At 44.4% G+C, this 19,837-nt stretch overlaps 1 protein-coding gene across 2 annotated transcripts; it reads left to right on the top strand.

The window, feature by feature from the left end:
- Positions 1 to 6,817: 6,817 nt before the first annotated feature.
- Hsbp1l1 (heat shock factor binding protein 1 like 1) lies at positions 6,818 to 19,523 on the top strand. Of its 2 annotated transcripts, XM_052742649.1 has the most exons (4): positions 6,818 to 7,331; positions 8,499 to 8,565; positions 10,067 to 10,161; positions 13,844 to 19,523. In XM_052742649.1, the coding sequence occupies exons 1-4, from the start codon at positions 7,281 to 7,283 to the stop codon at positions 13,847 to 13,849; spliced, it is 219 nt and encodes a 72-aa protein (XP_052598609.1). In that variant the 5' UTR covers positions 6,818 to 7,280; the 3' UTR covers positions 13,850 to 19,523. The 2 variants fall into 2 exon arrangements, 1 of the variants encoding a protein (XP_052598609.1); XR_008219304.1 differs by lacking the exon at positions 8,499 to 8,565 and having other exon boundaries at positions 6,873 to 7,331; positions 9,979 to 10,161.
- Positions 19,524 to 19,837: the final 314 nt, after the last annotated feature.

The following is a 19,837-nucleotide window of genomic DNA, read 5'->3' as shown; positions in this document are numbered from 1 at the left end:
TTGGCCCCTCGGAATCAGTACAAGACAAACCCAGACACCAAATTCTCAGCACCACGGAGGGCAAGGCGAGGTGGGGGTGGAGCTGAAGAGGCAGCAGCGGCTGCAGCAGTGGTTGCAGCAGCAGCAGCAGCAAGCAAGAGAGTAAGAGAAGGAAGAGAGCAAGAGAGGGTGTTTCTTCAGGAGTGGGTTTTTAAGGGGGAAAGGAGGAGTCTGTGCTAGGGTGAGTTGGTAAGTCCTGGTTGGATGTATTAGCCAAATAGTGAATTTTGATTGTTGGACCCTGGTGTTTTGTCTCAGAAATGAATCAATGGCCAAATAAGGGACTACTAGACCCTGGGGGCTAGCTGTAGGCATGTAACATTTTTAGCAAGGGAAAGGAAAAGTGTAAACGGGCAAAACCTGTGTGCAGTGTTTGCCACGCTGGGGCCAGTGAGAGCCCTGCACTCTTGCATTAGGGAAGACATCAGAGCACTTCCCCTTTGGAGTACTTTGACCAGGAGCAAGCCCAGATTTGAATTCTCTCCTTCTCTCCCCACGTCTTCCATCTCTCTCCTGTCTGCTGTTACAAGAATCTGAATGTAGGCAGAGCCAGGCGGATCTCTGTGAGTTCGAGGCCAGCCTGGGCTACCAAGTGAGTTTCAGGAGAGGCGCAAAGCTACACAGAGAAACCCTGTCTCGAAAAACCAAAAAAAAAAAAAAAAGAATCTGAATGTGCCGGCATGAATGCTGGCTTGTGAATCTCTCGTCTGTGTCTCTGTGTCTGTGTAACAGAGGGCTTTTGCTCTGTTTCTAATGCACAGAAAGAATTATATGGGAAAGGAATGAGAGATACTTCACAGAAATATTTTTTAGTTTTACTTATTTTTATTTTATGTGTATTTGCATAAAATTTAAAAAGAATTTGCCAGTGTGTATGTCTATGAATCATGCGTGTGCTGTACCTGAGGAGTCCAGACAAAGTTACAGAATCCCCTTGAAACTGGAAGTTACAGACAGTTATGAGCCACCATGTAGATGCTGGGAATCGAACCAGAGTCCTTTGGAAGAGCAATCAGTACTCTTAACCAATGAGTCATCTCTCCAGCCCACTTATCAGAAGTCTTTAACGGGGTTTTACTACTGACTCCAACTGACCCAGATAACAATCTGTGTGCTGTTTCCAGCATTTATGGATATTTATCATATTAGGTTGCTTTCAACTTATTACTGTTTTTGGCATTTATTACTATAACACATGTATATATACGCATACGTTATTCTGGGTGAAGGACATGAAGGATGCAATTTAAAATTAAAGCTGGGTGTGGTGGCACATGCCTTTAATCCCAGCACTTTAAGAGGCAGCGGCAGGTGGATCTCTATGACTTCAGGCCAGCCTGGTCTAGATAGTATGATCCAGGATACCCAGAGGTACACAATGAGACCCTGTCTTGAAAAACAAAGCAAAATAACAAAGATCAAAGCTATTTTTTAGCTTAGATTACATGATTACACGAGAAATCCAAGTCAAGTGAGGTTGGTTGTTACAGTGTCCTCTTAAAGACAAGTGTGGTGGTTTAAATAAAATGACCTCCATAGGGGGTGTGGCCTTGTTGAGTAGGTGAGGCCTTGTTGGAGGAAGTAAGTCCCTAGGGGATAGGCTTTGAAGTTTCAGAAGCTCAAGCCTGGTCAGTGTGTCACAGTCTCTTCCTGCTGCCTCCAAATCCAGATGTAGAACACTCAGCTTCCTCTCCAGTACCATGTCTGCCTGTATGCCAACATGCTTCCTGCCATGATGATAATGGACTAATGTGATGTTTTATTTGTGCTGAAATGTGATATTTTATTTGTGCTTTAATAAATAAAGCTTGCCTGGAGATCAGAGGAATGGGAACAGCCATTATAAGTAAACAAAGAAGTTATGCAATGTTAGCACATGTCTTTAATCCTGTCACTTGGCAGGCAGGATTTCTGTGTGTTCAAGGCCACACTGGAAACAGAGCCAGGTGTGGTGGCACACACGCCTTAAATTCCAAAACTAGTTAACCATGGAGGTCTGGAGTTCTGTACAGACAGACAGGAAGTGACAGAGCTGTGTAGGAAGAGGAAGTGATACAACTGAACAGAGAGAGCAAATCAGAGGGCAGAAGAGCAAGGCATATAGACATGGATAGACAGGAAGTATATCACATTTGGAAGCTGTAGAGTTGGTGAGGTAAGGTTGGCTGGTAGCTTTCCCTATTTCCCTGATGTCTCTAAGGCTTACATCCCTATGTTTGGCTCCATGTTTTTTATTTATTAAGACTGTTTAGAAATTCGTCTACAGACTAACCCTCTGAACTGTATGACAACTCATATTAAATGTTTTCCTTTATAAGAGTTGCTGTGGTCAGGATGTCTCTTCACAACAACAGAAACCCTAATTAAGACAGCAGGCTGAGTACACAGTAGACTAGCAGCCTTAAATCTTTAATGGACCTCAAGGTCACTGTCTAAACCAGGCTGGCCTCCAAGTACCAGAGATCCACCTGCCTCTACCTCCTAAGTGCTGAGATTACAGGCATGTGCCACCACACCCAGCTTAAATTTCATTTTTATTAACCTGTCTGTGAGGTCCTGCAAAAGTTCCAATCTTTTAGAATGTAAGAGATATTTTCATAATAATGTGTTGACACAGTCAGTAGCCAACCACGTTTTGATTGGATTTACAGCTGACTCCATGAGATGGAACTCATACCTAGCACTGTTAATGAGACCAAGAACCTGACACTAGATGATAGGTCATGGATCCTAGAAGAAAACCTACTACTACTATTCTGCTAAATTTACTGTGGTTCTCAATCTGTGATCGTGACCCCTTTGGCAGTTGAATGACCCTTTCACAGAGGTTGCCTACGAGCCTATGAAAATACAGATATTTACATTACAATTCATAACAGTAGCAAGATTACAGTTATGAAGTAGCAATGAAAATTTTATGGTTGGGGGGTCACTACAACATGGGAAACTATATTAAAGGGTCACAGCATTAGGAATGTTGAGAACTTGAGCACAGACAGAACATTGTGCTAAAAGAACACAGTATGAAATGATTCCTGATGACATATTGCTCTAACCATAGGTTGGCACATTTCTCAATACTCATTAGAGAAACTTCTAGCAGTAGATGCCAATTTACACAGAAACTCAACAATTGGTCAACATGCAGAGAAGAAGGGAATTTGGAATGTTCAGCCCCAAACGCCTTGTCCACATCCTGCCCCTCCCCTCAAGGCTCAGGGATGTGTGAGGAAGAGGGCATGGAAAGATAGTGAGGGCTAGGTGTGGTGAATGACTTCAAGGAAACCGTGTTTTCCAGGCACTGGAGGGCAGATGCGCAGACGAACTCAGAGAGACCATGACAGCATGCACAGGACCTTACAAACCCAAGCCAGACAAAATCCCAGAAGAGAGAGTGGAAGTGGACACAATGTCCCACCCCTTGCCAAGGAGGTCTTGCCACCTGACAGCGGCAGGGTGAGGGAAAGTCAGCTTCCTTCAGTGGAGTGACACTGGCATGTTGACCACATTCCATGAACTGGACTTCAAAAGTGCTTCCTCCCTCTCTCTCCCTCCTCCCCTCCCTCCCTCCTTTCTTTCCTTCTATTGGAGAGAGAGAGAGAGAACCTGAAATTGGGTGGGTAGGGAGGTGGGAGAGGATCTGGTAGGAGTTGGGGAGGAGAATGACGTGATCAAATTATATTGTATAAAATGTTTAAAGAATTAACCAAAAAAAAAAACATTTTTAAGGTTGCATGAGAGTCCCCTGAACATGCCAGCAACAGGGTAGCTATATATGCATGGGTGTAAATGAACATCCAGTTGCCCACAGGCAGCTGCTAGCCTATTACCAGGCCCTAGAACCAGAACCCTTCATTGCTGAGGTCCAGAGGGCAGGATAGTAGCTGGACGCACCAGCAGGCACCCCTCCCCCAGCTTCCCCCGGCCTTGGTTTACCACGAAGCACTCACCTATCCAGATAAAATACATTTTCTAATTGAGAGTTGGTTCCACATTCTTCTGTGCAGTGGTCTGCATCTTCGATTGCATGAATAGGAACTTGAGTCTTAAGTCTGTTTTTCTGAGAACCGCAGGATAGCAGAGAGGAGTCTCAGGGAGGGCTCAGTGTTGATGATGCAGCAGAAAAATGTGAGACCCCTCTGGTGTACCCACTTTTGGAGTATCCTCAGCTCTGTCTCACAGAGCAGGTAAGTACTGGGTACCTCTAACTCAGTCTCTCGAGTCCTCCCTTCTCCACTGGTGCAGTTTTCCAGTTGCGTTTGTCCTAAACCAAGCAATCGAGAAAGCAAGATTTTTCAGGAAGCAGCCTCACGTCTTTAAGGTAACTGGAAGACCATTTGTTCTGGGCTCTGACAGACTGAAGCCAGGCCAGCCAGGTGAAGCCCGCCCTGCCAAACAAAGCCTTGGTCTTATCTCTCCAGAAATATTTCCTTTTCCTCCTTAAAGTGGCTCTAGTGAGTCCTGAGCTTTGAATCTCCAGTGCACTTCTGATAGAACACCCTGGATTAGACTCTAGGTCCCCAGATCTCCTTACAGCCGTCTGCAAAGAGAAGTCAGCTGCTGCTGCTGCTACACAGGCTGACTCAGGCTGCTTAGACTGACTGGGGGCCATGCAGGGCCAGCTCACACCCCTCCCTACTTGTCTTAGGGTTTCTCCTGCTGTGAAGTGACACCATAACCATGGCCTCTTTTATAAAGGAAAATACTTAATTGAGGAGGCTCATTTACAGTTCAGAGGCTTAGTCCATTATCATCATGGCAGGAAGCAAGGCAGCATGTAGATAGCTATGGTGCTGGAAAAGGAGCTGAGAGTTCTTACATCTTGACCCAAAGGCAACAGAAAATGGTCTGTCTCACTGGACATGGCTTGAGCATGTATGAGACCTCAAAGTCTGCCTTCACAGTGACATACATCTTCCAACAAGACCACACCTACTCCAACAAGGCCACACCTCCTAATAGGGCTACGCCCTTTGGGGACCATTTTCTTTCAGACCACTACACTACACTTATTAGAGTTCAGTCTGTACTAGTCACAACAGTTTCTGTCTCAGTCTCTTTCAGAGAAAGAAAATTAGACAAAGACTTAAAAGGACATTGTCTTAGTCACTGTTCTATTGCTTGACCATGGCCAAGGCAACTCTTATAAAAAGGAAGCGTTTAATTGGGGGCATGCTTACAGTTTCAGAGAGTTAATCATTATCATCATGGTGGGGAGCATGGTGGCGCACATACCCTGGAGAAGTAGCTGAGAGCTACATCCTGTTCTGCTGGTCCAGGGGGAGGGGATTGGGGGAATGGGGGAGAGGGGAGGGAGACTGGGCTTGACATGGGCTTTTGAAAGCTCAAAGCCCACCTCCCAGTGACATATTTCCTCCAATAAGGCCACATCTAATCCTTCTAATTCTTTTAAAGAGTTCCACTCTTTGATGAGTAAGCGTTCAAATACATGAGCCTATGGGGGCCATTCTTATTCAAACCACCACAGACCCAAAAGGCAAACTGTCTATATTTTTAAAATTTACCATTTAAACACATTCATTGATATATAATTCACATACTATGAAATTCACTCAAATAAGTAATCCAATGGTTTTTAGTATATACACAAATTGTGTAGCCATTACTGCAATCTAATGTCAGGAAATTTGTCCCTCAAGAAGGAACCCCTTACCTATGAGGCAGCTTCTCCCCCTCCCCCTCCCCCTCCCCCTCCTCACTGTAGCAACCAGTAAGGTACTGTCTCTGTGACATTCTCAGTCAGGTTCTGATGTTTCTTACAATGGAGTGGTTGAATAGGGGACCTTTGATGTTTGTGAAGTTTGTGTAGTGTGTAGTGTGTACCAGTATTACACTCCTTTGGTTGTGGAATGGTATTCATGTGTGCACATACCTCATCTACGTACCTGTCAGGTTATTTCCTCCTTGATGCTTGTGATGAGTGAGTCCTGCTATAAAAGGTGTGCATGTTTCTGTGTGGGTGTGTGCTGCTGTGTCTTGCACACACCTAGGAGTGGAATGTAGTTATGTGGTGAACCCTGTTTCCCTGTATTTTCCAAAGGGGCTGCCTGAGTCTACATTCCCCCCTGGTATCCCCATGGGTGTGGAGCAGGGTCTCATCGTGGGTGCTGATGATTAATGGTGTCGGCTGCCTTTGCCTGTAAGGCCATGTTCTGTTTAAGTTTCAAAGTTTTATTTACTTTCATGTGTAGGGTTGTTTTCACGTCTGTAAGCACACCGTGTACATGCAATACCTGCGGCGGCCAGGAGAGAGCATTAGATCTCCTGGAACTGGAGTTACAAACCGTTGAGCAGCCACGTGGTGTTCTGGGAACCAAACCCTAGTCCTGGGAAAAGCAGCAAATGCCCTTAACCAGTGAATCATCTCTAAAGCCACACTGCACTGCCCCCATCGATTCAAACATACGCAGCACCCCGGCATCCATGTGTTATCTCTGCGCTAGGCTCTAGAGTATTGAGGTGGCCTAAATAGACACAATCTGCTCATCCTTCCGACCTTCAGCCCAAGGAGTGCAAACGTGAAAACAACACGGGCAACTGATAAAAAAGCATCGCCCTGGGAAGTCACCCACAAGGTGACCACAACTCAGACCTAAAAAAGAAGAAGGGTCCTGAGATATTGCTTCCAGACCCACAGTGAAATCAGACTTGAGCATCAGTGAAGCCATTCAGCTCTGAAGCTGACATCTTTAGATCTTCAGAAATGACAGATTTGCAGCAACAGATTCAGTTGTTCAGTGTGGTGTGCCATCAGCCGCTGGCAGCTGTGGGGTCCCCAGTAAGAGGCGGCACATCATATGAGAGTTTGTACCTAGACAGAAGCCAGCAGGGTGTGGGATCAGAAGAGCAAGCGGGGAGGGTCACTTGCTATTTGATGGGTACTGAGTGTGAGACCAGAAGGTTTGGAGATGGAGAGGCAGAGTGGGTGTGCTTAATGCATTGCACTGTGCATTCGGAAGTGGCTAGGGTGCTCACCATCCTGTCGTGTTTACTGTGCCACAGTAGCAAGAATAAATAAGTACCGACAGAGTTCCTCCCAGGTCACCTCCTCTGAAGGATGAGAACACGCAGCAAAGCCGGATTGGCCGGCTGCTGGTCCGGTCCGCACCTGCCCCCGCGCGCGCGCTCGCTCTCTCTGGGTTTGCCAGTGCTCAGCCCAAAGCGCGACACCCGCTGGGTCCACCCAAGACCCAGGACCCCAGACTGCTACGCCAGTGCAGATGGACGCCCGGGCGCCGGAAGTTCCTTGCGGGGACGTACTGCAGAACGCGGTGAGTGACGCGTGCCCTAGTGCTCTGTGGACTGAGGTCGCGGACTTGGGTACTGGAAGGGATCGAGGCCATAGCTATAGGGGGTCTGGGGAACCAAAGTCGTCGTGAGCCAAAGAGGTAGATGGCGGACGCTGGGGAGCTGGGGATGAAACTTGTTCCTACAGAACCCGGATCCTTGTCCCATACGGGACTCAGCCTCCCCCCTCCCCCACTCAGTCCTGTCCTATGTCCCTAGCCATCAGAGAGTCCTTTTCCCTTCCTCCAGGTCCCGCCCCAATGTCCCAGATCCCACCCACCCCTCCTTTCCCTCCTAAAGGCTCCGCCTCAAGCCCAAGCCCCGCCCCATTCCTTCCCCCTCTGATGTCTTCTCTGGCCACAGCCAAAGCAAGTCTGTCTCCCTGAGGGGTCCTTACGTTCGTCCCATTTCAAAGAAGAATCTGCTAGAGTCCACTTCATCTACATTGTTCTGAAAGGCCACCTGCCATAGGGAACCAACCTACACAGAAGAGCGCAGGGTCCGGGGTCCAGGACCTGCAGTTCCGCTGGCAGGGTGGGCACCAAAGGTGTTGGGACAGGCATCACACATCCTGTGTGAACTTTAAAGCATCAAACAAACTGAAAACCTGACTGTCACCACAGTACCATTTCTGTACGCGTTGTGCCGTACACTATTAAACAGCCAAAGCACAAAGGGACCACTGGCCTTTGATTCACCCTGGACTGAATGATTCCTGTGTTAACATCTACAGTGAGACGACTTACACCTCCGCTCTCATGCTGTAGATCATTTCCATCATAGTGCTCATGGTGGCAGAGGCCTGTAATCCCAATGTTGGAGAGCTGAGGCAGGAGGATCTGAGTCCTAGGCCAGCCTGAGGTACATAAACAGACCCGGCCTCAAAAAACAAAACGAGTGCCCTGCACCGTAGGGAATAACTTACATTCCCAACACTGCGAGGCAGAAGGAGATCACTGAACACTGGAGGCCAGCTGGGTCCATAGAGTTCCAGCCCAGTCAGGAATATATAGGGAGGCCCTGTCTGAAACAACAAAACCAAAAAACAAAGCAAAAATCAGTGGGCATGTATGTTTAGGTACTCCATGATATTTACAGTGTCCTACACTAATAATAAATACCTTATTCAGTTACCTAAGGTTCATTTTCAGGCAGAAAATCTACTTCAGGAGCTTGAAGAACACTTCCGAGCCCTGACTACGACATTAAACCTCAGAAATATCCTTTCCTGGTCTTTCTAAACACTGTGAAGCCTTTGGAGTGTCTCATTGCAGCGTCTTGTTCTCTGATAGTGGTGTCTGATTGCTTACCCATGGCTTCCCAGAGTTTACATTTGTGCTTCTGTGTGGCATCGGGTGTATTAAATATTATTCGCTTGTCACAGGCTCTGCTTCCTGACTGGCTGGTGATGCAGGGCATTTGAACGGCCAGCAGAGAACTCAGAGAGCAGAGGCCCAGCTCTGGCTGAGCCTAACTGAGCCAGCCTGGTCTGTAGTGCAGACTCCACAGCAATGGGGAACCTGAGGGAGTGGTGTTGATGGTCTCCGGCAAGGAGACATTCCTAGGACATACTTTCCATTTGATTGGAACAAGCCAGTCAGTGTTTTATCTCGGAAGAATGAAATCAGTTAGAATTGAATGTTCAGTCCCAACTCCACATGTCAGTGAACCTCTGTATATTTAGAATGGCCAGTTGGGACTTGGCAAGTGTCTGAGTGACTTGCTTAAACTGGTTCTATGATGGTTCTACTTGTGAGTTTATTAGAATATAGTTGTTTTATAAAATTTAAAAAGAAAATAAAAATGTTTACAGTTTGTGTAAGTCTAGGTTAACATCTGCCCTAAGACATGCCCAATCTAAGGTTTTTTTTTTTTTTACATGATTGAATTCACTTTAAAAAAATCATATTAAGGAGATAAAGAGATAGCTCATCTGTTAAAAGCATGTGCTGCTCTCGAAGAGGGCCCAGGTTTGATTCCCAGCACCCACACAGTGGCATTCAACCATCTGTAACTCCAGTTTCAGGGAGTCCTACACTCCCTTCTGGTCTCCTCAGGCACCAGGCATGTCTGTGGTGAACATACATACATTCAGGCATACATACATTTATACATAAATACAAAACACTTACAAATAAATAAATCTTAAATAATAAATCAAGTGAAGTGGGCCCTTGAAATGACTCAGCCTGGAAAAGCGCTTGCTGCCAAGCCTTAGTTCCATCCATGGGATCCATCCTGAAAAGAGAGAACTACCTCCAGGAAGTTGTCCCCTGACCTTCAAATCCATGTCATTTACACACACACACACACACACACACACACACACACACACACACACCAGTCATGATGCACACACACTAAGTACTTTTTAAAAAAATAAACCACCAAGAAGTTGGTTTTAAAAAGAACTAATTCCCATCATAGCTACACTCAGAGTTTTGGCTAAAGCTTACCAAACTCAAGTCCTCAAGACTATGAACAAGCCGGGGGCGGGGGGCTGTTTTCAAAACGTAGTCCACAGCTGAAGGTAAAATACGATGTGCTGAGAAAAGCTGAGGGAAGCGTAATGACGCTGACTTTGGACAGCCTGACTTCCTCACTAAAAGCTGCTCTGCCACACATGCCCAGGGACCCGTGCAGAGCAAGGGCAGGTTAAAGCGGGAACCTTCCATGAGTTGGCTAACTGGACCACGTGCCATTCTCCTTGACATTGTACTGGAAGAAATGGGAAGTCGCATCGAGGACTTACAGAAAAACGTTGATGACCTAATGGTTCAAGCTGGAATCGAGAATTCTGTCAAAGAACAAACGGTAAGGCCTTGGTTAAGACATGGCCTTGGTGTATCTTGACTTCTTTCACTATGTGAATTACTGTCAATATGTTGCATGAAAACTCTTCGGTGCTAGTGAGAGATGCTTCCACGTGCTGTTCTACAACTAAAACATGGTCATCATGCCTTCGAAGGTACATATTCCAGGTGGAAATGAGCACTTGAAAATCCGATTTTATTAAAGTGTTTTTCACCCTTACTCCTTCAGTCAGTTTATAGCCACAACACAAATGATAATGAAAGGCTGGGATTACAGTCAGTTATTCCTGTCTGAGATAATATATTGTTTGATCATTTAAAGAAGACAGATACAACCCAGCATGGTGGTGCACACCTTTAATCCCAGCACTCATGAGGCAGAGGCAGGTGGATCTCTGTGAGTTCGAGGCCAGCCCGGTCTATAGAGCAAGAGACAGGAGACAGCCAGAGCTACACAAAGAAACCCTGTCTTTTAACACATCCCATAAGCAGCTTGGAGGATGGCATTCAGCCTCTGCCATGGAAGCATTCCCTTTCTAAGAAATTTTATTCTTGAGGAGCAAATGAGTGCTGTTTCAAATCTTAGACTGTGTGTATGCCCATGGGACATACATGAAGATAGATGATTTTATAAAATACTTAGGCATGTTATGACATGGTGTTCTGAATATATACGTGGTTTCAATGAATGTTTTTTTGTTTTTTATGTTAGCATAAAAATGAGTTTCATTGTGGCATTTTTATTTCATCTTTATGTCTAGCGTGTGTGTGTATATGTATGTGCACATGCATGTATGTGATTACACGTATGCCATGGCAAGTATGTGGAGATCAGAGGACAGACAACATGTAGAAGCGGCCTCTCTTCTATCACGTGTCTACTAGGAATCCAACTCAGGTCATCAGGCTTGGTGGCAAGTGCTCGCACCCCGAGTCATCTCACTGGCCCCATTATGGCATTGTTATACACATACGACATTCTACTTTCTTCTCATTCACCCCTCCCCCACCCCGTCCTTCAACTGCTGCCCCCACACAGACATCAAACAATTTAGATACCTTTGTTTACTTCTGTCTCACAATCAATTTACGGTGAATTTACCCCTCCTTATCCAGCTAAATCAGAGCTAGCTCACCTATCGATGATGTATGAATATCCAAATCAGTAGTTTCAAAACACTAGAGAAACAAGAATAGGGAGATCCCATCCCCAAAACTCAAAAATAAAATGTCTAACTGGAGGCAAAACGTGCAACTTTCCCTACAAAAGTACTATCAGACATGTCTCGTTCACCCAGGTGCCTCCAGGCACTGTGGACTCCAAAGCTCCCACCCTCCCACCATCAAATCCCCATCTTTTAAGTCCAGGGCAATAGGGCGTCAGCGGGAACAGGCAGGCCTGTTTCCCTGGTAGACTGGCTTGAGTGCTACTCTGGTAGTCAGTCACTCTGCAGGGTGAACTTCCCAAGCTCCGGCTTCTGCATCCAATGGGTTAAAAAACCAACTAGGTGTAGGCTTAGATGTCGAATTGGGTGCTTAAGTAATTGTCCACATTTTGCTTCCTTGGTGCACACAGTCACTAAAGGCAAAATGGCTGAGGTCAGCTGGCTATTTAAAAGCCATCAAGACCTTTCAGATTTTACAAAGACCTTTTATAAAGGACGAAGTAATCAGAACACTTGCACCAGTTTGTGCTTGTGGCACAGCCATATCTGATGAGAATGGCAAAAGTCATAAGGCCAGCCGGGTGCTTGACAAAGATCCAGCAGAGCTGAGCCACATGATGACCGCCATGCCACCTTTGATTTTTATCTCCACCTGTTGCATACTTGGGACACTTTTAATACTTGTACAAGTTGGGGATATTGGACTGATGGAAAATTTCTTATGAATCATTTATGCCTTCTCCCAGGAGTATTGCTTCTAAGCTTCCCCAGGAAGTCCTGAACATGCTACCCCTCCTGATTTTAGGGAGATATCCTTATCTACTTGAAGGTCTTCCTTATGCTTTGGAGGTTGTGACATATAAAGAAGCCAGAGGTCTCTTTTTTTTTTTTTTTTTTTTTTTTGGAGCTGAGGAGCAAACCCAGGGCCTTGTGCTTGCTAGGCAAGCGTTCTACCACTGAGCTAAATCCCCAACCCCCAGAGGTCTCTTTATGAGGCTATGAGACATTTTTTAAACTTCTGTCTTACTCAGGACGAGATAGTCAAAACAAAGTAAACTTAAAAAGGTTAACTAATTCAATGGGCTAGAGGAGTTGGCTGCAGATCAGATTGCAAACCTCTTCCCACTAATCACTCAGGCAATTACGTGACATATACAGCAACAAAGTTAGATTAGCTGGTTATCATGTCAGAATTTGAATAATAACTGCAGCAGCTTTGGCCTGGGGATTTTTCTTGGGCACTATAACATTTAAGAGTTAATAAGGGGCTGAAGAGATGGCTCAGAGGTTAAGAGCACTGGCTGCTCTTCCAGAGGACCTGGGTTCAATTCCCAGCACCCACATGGCAGCTCACAACTGTCTGTAATTTCTGTTCCAGGGGATTCAACACCCTCACAAGACACACACACACACACACACACACACACACACACACACACACACACACACACATATATATATATATATATATATATATGCAAACATCAATGTACATAAAATACAAATAAATTATTTTTATTTTAAAAGAGTTAATAATATACTGCTTGGGACATGACAATATGCCCGGGCTGGCTTGAAGATTTTGTTTTGGTCTAGCATCCTCAAAGCAACCAAAGCTACCAGCTTGAGAACAGGTTGTCATGTGCCTCTAGATTCTTAAAAATTGGATTATGGGCTAATGAGTAAAAATGATAACTCAGTTCATCAATGATGTTAAAACTTGAGAGAAAATGACTGGAAATGATAAATCTGTCATATTTACAATGATGACTAAAAGATGAACAAGAAAAAGTGAAACACATGTCCAAAAACAAAAATGATATGATCTATGTTTTGAAACAATATAAATCTATTCCTGCTTACTAAATTTTGTATAAATAAAAAAGCACCCTGGCTGCTATTGAGTCAGACTGAAAGATTCTCCCGACCATCATGCCTGGCTCATTCCTTCCCCTGCCAACTCCTTACATCCTCTGTTGGGACCTCTCCACCACCGGGAATGGCTCCCGGCATGCTTGCTCTCAGCTGGGGCTTTCACACAGGTCTTCAGAAATTCTGCAAACTCTATACTTGTTCTCCCGTTGGGGAGACAGCCCCATACCCTTACTAAAAAGTCTTACATTTGATGGGGTAGGATTTTATCTGTGCTGCTCAATTTACAGCATGCAGTAAATGCAGAATTTTGCCTAGAAAGTTCCTGCCCCCTGCACACCAGAGGACAATGAGTTGGGGTGGTTAATCACAGTGGCAGGCCCCATGCTGCGGCTCCGATGCCTGCGGAGTGCATGCTGTTCATTCAGTCCGAATTCTGGATCCACTGACTCTTATCCAAAGAAAAGGAACATCCATCGTTGAGTATTTCTCTATACTGAATTTTGCCTATGTATAAATGTTTAACAATTACTAGCAGCTATGGAATTTTATTGAAAACTACTCTTGAACTTATTTAACTGAATATTAATTAGTCTGCATATAAACCATGTAAATAAACTAATCTCTTTCAAAATTCTCTTCCAGACCTGAAGATGTTAAACAAGTCACAGGACATTGCTAAAATGGAATCTACACTGTTTGAATAATCTATGCAGTAAGAATTTTGATGTCCAGTTTTTAATCTTTTTTTTTTTGAGACTTGAAATCAAACCCAGGGCCTAAAATGTAATAAGTGAGTGGCTACCACTGAGCTATATGCTAACCCATTAAAAAGTAAAATTCATTTTAGCAAAAAAAGAGAAACAAAAGAAATAAAATAATAACGTAATTCAGAAGGTGACTATTTACCAAAGATGAGACTTGTAAATAATAACAAAATATTTTTCAATGGGTATTTGTAAATCATGGAAGTAAAACATCCACTATATTAGTTCACATATTTTCCAAGTTAAAATTCTACATTGGTTTTAAAAAAAAATCATTCATCTGGTGTAGCTGCTTTTAGCTATTTTTATTTTTTATTTTTCTTACAATGTATTTTATCATATTTTTCCCTTCCCGTTACTCCTCTCATATCCTCCCTCTCCCCTCTTACTCACCTGATTCCCTGTTCTTTCTTGTAGCTGCTTTTACCATTTTTATTTTCTTTTTAATCAATGCGATGCTCTTCTAAGCACGTGAGCCTGCTAAATTTTTTTTTAATTTTTTTGAGATTTATTTTTTTATTTTATGTGTATGGATGTGTTACTTGAATGTCTGTCTGTGCACCATATGTGTGCAGTGTTTGCAAAAGGCCAGAAGAGGGTATCGGTCCCATGGAACTCCAGTTAAAAATCATTGCTAGCTGCCATGTGGGTGCTGGGAATCAATCCAGGTCCTCAGGAAGAGCATCTAGTGCTCTTAAGCCACTGAACCATGTCTATAGCCCCATATGTATCTGCTTTTCCATAGCTATTCTAGCTCCCTCCTGCTAGTCACTCGTGCCTTCAAGACTCAATGTAACATAACCAGGCTAAGAAAACTCTGCAGCAACCGCTCTACAAAATGAAAACCCCAGAGCTCAGCCAAATCAACACACAGGAACTAGCAAAGCAAGCATGGCCTCAGAACCCTGTTCCATAGCAACCAGACTGCCCTTCATCCCTCACCTTGGGGTAGATGCTTTTCTCCCAAAGAGAGTTTTCCTGTGTCTTGATGTGAACCTCACCCCACCTAGGAATCACTGGAGGATAGAATGACATCAAGATAATTTGCTAGGCTATTCAGCCTTTCAAATAGTTACTCAAACCAATGTAAAATAGCTATTGTCATCTAAAGGGTCTCTCATTTATAAAAAGGTATTCCTACATAATATAAGCTTAAAATCACCCCAGTTCTTCCACCAATTGGCCACTGATGACACTTGTCCTATGGAGTTTAATATGTTCAATCATGTTACCTATAATCTCATAGCCTATTCTCTTTACCTATCATAACATTGTCCCATGTGAAAATTTCATGATTTCCCCCAGTGGCTGCCTAATATTCCAGTTTATGGCAATAATCATCTAGGCAACTAAAGGTTTACTAATTCTTGGACACTGAGATCATTACTCATTTTCATATTATTAATAATGCCATTGTGAGAAATTACCCACAAATCCTCTGCACACTTCAACAAGTCAGAAATTTGACTAAATCCACAGCATTCAGCCAAACATACCTAAGGAAGGAAGTATCATCCAATGTTCCCAATGATGGTAGACATTTTTTGATCTTAGAAGGTGTGCCTTAAATTGGATCATTCGAGTTTGGTGGTCTTGGTGGTTTGAAATCATGGTAGTGCTATTTGACTATACTAAATTTCAAAGTATCTTAGCTATAATTATAATTTAGCAGTCTCAGTGGCTATTTGAAGAAAGTCAGATCTGAGACCTCATCATCAAAATCATGAAAGCTAGGCAGTAGCACATGCCTGCAATCCCTGTGATAGGGAAACTGAGGCAGGAAGACCGTGAGTTTGAGGCCACCCTTGGCTCTATGGTAGATACCTGTGTCAAAATCAAAATCAAACAAAAAAAAATGAACAAACAAAACCCCCATAGATTGAGATTATATACGAAACATTCCAGAAATGAGTTCTCATTGGCCTTCTATGAGCCTCTGTATGTTCATCCATCTTATTTTCCTTACTCTGCCTTTGGCTTTAATTTAAAATTAGCAGCTTGTGGGGAGTCTCTTTTAATCCCAACACCCAGGAAACAGAGGTCGGCAGATCTCTGTGAGTCTGTGCATCCTGGTCTACTTAGTGGGTTCTAGGCCAGCCAGGGCTACAGAGTTAGACCTTGTCTCAAAAATAACAACAACAAAAGTACAATTTTTATGTTTTTAATCAGTTGAAATTTTAATTTATGGATTGTAGCACAAATCTTAAAAGGTCTTATTAATAAGATCAAACCTGGAGCCAGGTATTGGGGTGAATGCTGGAAGATCAGAGAAACAGAACAAGCCACAGCCACCTCACCTTGCCAATTCCTCAGCTGATCCTGTTTCCTTAGACTGGAAGCTTCTGAGTCCTCATCCAGAATGAATCTCAGCTGAACTGTTGATCAAAAGCCTAAAAGCTTAACCAGGCTAGTTCCTGGTTTCCACACCTTATATACCTTTCTGATTCCTGCTTTACTTCCTGGGATTAAAGGCATGAGTCACCATGCTTGGCTGTTTCCAGTGTGGCTTTTAACTCTGGATGGATCTCTGCCTCTGGAATGCTAGGATTAAAGGCGTGTGCTACCACTGCCTAACCTCTGTGTAATATTATGGCTGTTCTGTTCTCTGACCCCAGATAAGTTTATTGGAGTGCACAATATTTTGGGGAACACAATACCACCACAATGGATGGGATCACACCCCTCAAAGAGACTCCCCCCTACTTTAATTTTGGGCTGTGCTTGCTGTGCTGCGCCGTGTCTGTCAAGCCCTCTGTGTGGTTCCAAAGCAATCGGGAGCTGCCCACCCTCAGGGCTCCTCAATGGACCAGTGTGGACACAGTGTGTGCCTGTATTAGGTCTTTGTCTTGTTTGCTCTAAGGCTGCACAGGCAGTCTACAGCCAGCTGCACCTTCCTAGTTGCTGTACTGGGCTCACCAGCCAGTACCTGGGACCCTGGAGCAACAACTCAGTGCTGTGCACATCACTGGACCGTTGTTTAGTGTCTTTTCTAATAGCACTGCAATAAGGCTGCCGCTTTGCTGTGCACACTCGTGACGCTGTAGATCTCTGCCAACTTCACTCCATCCTCCTCTGAGCTCCCTGGGTTTACTTCCAAGCTTACTCTTCTCTACCTTGATAATTCCTGGACATTACCTAAAGGCATCCTGGAATGTTTGGAGACGAATCTCCTGGTGGGGGTCACCACAACATGAAGAAACCACCAGCTGGTTTCAGCAGGATCCAAGCAGGAATGCAAGATCAAGTCAACTGTTCTGCAGTTCAGGAGCACCAGTAAGGATGGTCACTGAGAGCCAGCTGAAGCCAACTTCTGTATCTGTGATGGTCTGAATGTTTACAGCCCCTCAACTGGTATGTTTGTATGCCGACCCCAGCGCAGCTTTATTTGGAGAGAAGGCCTCTGAGGAAGTAATTAGGGGTAAATGAGGTCACAAGGGCAGCACCCTGATCCAGGAGGTCAGGTCTGGTGTCCTCATGAGAGACAGAAGTTTGCTCTTTCTCTGTGTGCACACTAAGGACAGGCCATGAGAACACAGTGAGAAGGCTGTCCTCTGAAGCTGAACTGTCTCCGAGCCTTGGCCTTGTGCTTCTAGAACTGAGAAAATCCATTTTCCTTGTGTAAGCCAGTCTGTTCATTCAGTTAGGACAGTCCAAGCAAGCTGATAACAAAAGGTATACAAGGAACATGGAATGCAAACTGTTTGCTTTCCTTTCCCCCATAACATCTGAAAAGCTATTACCAATAAAGTGTAATCTAACTAAATACAATTCACCCTAATTCAGTAAAGAACTATTTAACCTTATGTTCATTGTGCAGACAATGTAAGTAATTCTAGAACATGTTCCTAATCTCAAAGAAACTCCACAGCCATTTGCTACATATCCACTTCTTAACACACCAAGTCCTACGCAATCACTTACCCACTTTCTGTCTGAACAGACTTGCCTATCTGCACATTACATCTGTTCATCCAGTGATGGACACCCGGGCTTCCACATTTGGGCAGCTGTGGATAGAAGTTTCTGTGTGGACATTTGTTCTTTTCGGGGTGGGGGGTGGGGGGGGTGGCAGGGCTATACTATAATACCATACTGAACTTCCCGAGGACATGCCTGTTTTCCAATCTGGCTACATCCCATTATAGCCCCCACCAGCAGTTTATGAAGATTACAATTTCTCCCCATATTCACCAACACTTGTTATTGCCTGTCCCAGGGGAGGAGAAATGTCCTGTCTGTTGGAGTTCAGCTCCGACCTGCTTCCACCTATGGAAGGGTTCTTGGGTGGAGGAGAGAAGAATGAGGAAATATTAGGTAGAAAGATAGGAGACAGTAAGAAAGACAGAGACACAGGATAGCTTCAGGAGGGCCCTGGGTCAATACCCAGACGCCCAGAGCTTTATTCAAAAAGGCTTTTTATAATACACCAAGGGGAGGGGCAAAAGACCTCACCCTTGAAAGATCAAAACACACTGTACAGCCAAGTCTAGACCCTTCCAAACACCTGGCAACCACGCCTGTGGTCAAATCATCCCATTGTGCAGCCCTGCTGGGTAAAGCAAGCTCAGATTCCCTGACCCTGAGTAAGGTTTCACTAGGAAGCCTCTGTGGACCACCACAGAAATGGAATCAAACTCTGGCTGATTCCATCTCCTTCCTGAACGGTGATGCTGAGTATTTTTATGTTTTCTGGCCATTTCCCTTTCTTTGATAAAAGAATGTCAGGAATATACTCAGTGTCTGTTATATGCTAGGTGTTCAGGGTCACAGATTTTTTTTTAAACTAGCTACTTATAATACTGAGATGTAGTTTTACTTAATTTTGACTTTTTTAAGATGTAGTATTTTAGCTCAGACTAGCCTTGAACTCCAGTTTCTCCTGCCTCCGTTACCTGAGTGTTGTAATCACACACGTGCCACCATGTCCAATTTTATACCATGTGTTTTCTTGTTTTTAATGATAAACTCTTTTCCATCCATCATCTTTCCACTTTGCTTAAGTGCTTGGAGAAGAATAACTATGGCTAATTGTGGTCATTTGGTTTCTAGAAGTAAATTATCTTGTTTTTCTAGATTCTTGACTGCCCTCCCCCAGAGACCCCAGTAATGGTCAGCCGGGGAAGATATTTATTGATCACCTGATATTTTTAACAATGTTCTAATTCAGTGGTTCTCAACCTGTGGGTTTTGACCCTTTTGGAGATCGAACAACCCTTTCACAGGGGTTGCCTAAGACAATCAGAAAACACAGATACGTATGATTCATAACAGTAGCAAAATTAGTTATGAAGTAACAAAAGTAATTCTATGGTTGGGGGTCACCACAACATGAAGAACTGTATTAGAATGCACAGCGTTAGGAACGTTGAGAACCACAGCACTAATCACTAGCAGTGGTCAGCTGTGGGCTAAAAAAGGGAACTCTACCTTCCTTCCAGGCCCCCACTTTTCTGGACTGTAACTACCCCAGCTTGTAAGCACTGTGGATTCTGATTCTCATAGAGAATCCCCTCTGCAAGTTCCCCCTCCCCCAAAAAATAAAGGACTGCACAGTTTTATGTTTGTTCTTTCATCTGCCTTTTGCCTTGCTGACCTTTCAGCGACCACTTGGTGGGAGCTGCAGTGCAGCCCTCAGTGGCTCAGGCACAGGGGCACCTGAATGCATTCTGAGCAGTCTGAACAGCTGGGAACTCAGGAACCGGCACCGTCCATTCGTCCTGAAATCCCTCCTTGGTCACAGCCTTCTGAGGAGCAGCTTGCTCTTCCTTCTCCATCTCCTCAGGATCTCTGTGGACATCAGGCATGACCTCCCATCGGTGCTCACGGGCCACCGTAGCTACCATATTAGATCACTCACTGAGTGAGCTCCTTT

The sequence above is a fragment of the Peromyscus californicus genome, unplaced genomic scaffold, assembly GCF_007827085.1.
Source record: "Peromyscus californicus insignis strain IS unplaced genomic scaffold, ASM782708v3 Scaffold_17__1_contigs__length_78620276, whole genome shotgun sequence".
In the NCBI taxonomy this organism is placed as follows: Eukaryota; Metazoa; Chordata; class Mammalia; order Rodentia; family Cricetidae; genus Peromyscus; species Peromyscus californicus.
This window is presented reverse-complemented; position numbering and strand designations above follow the sequence as displayed.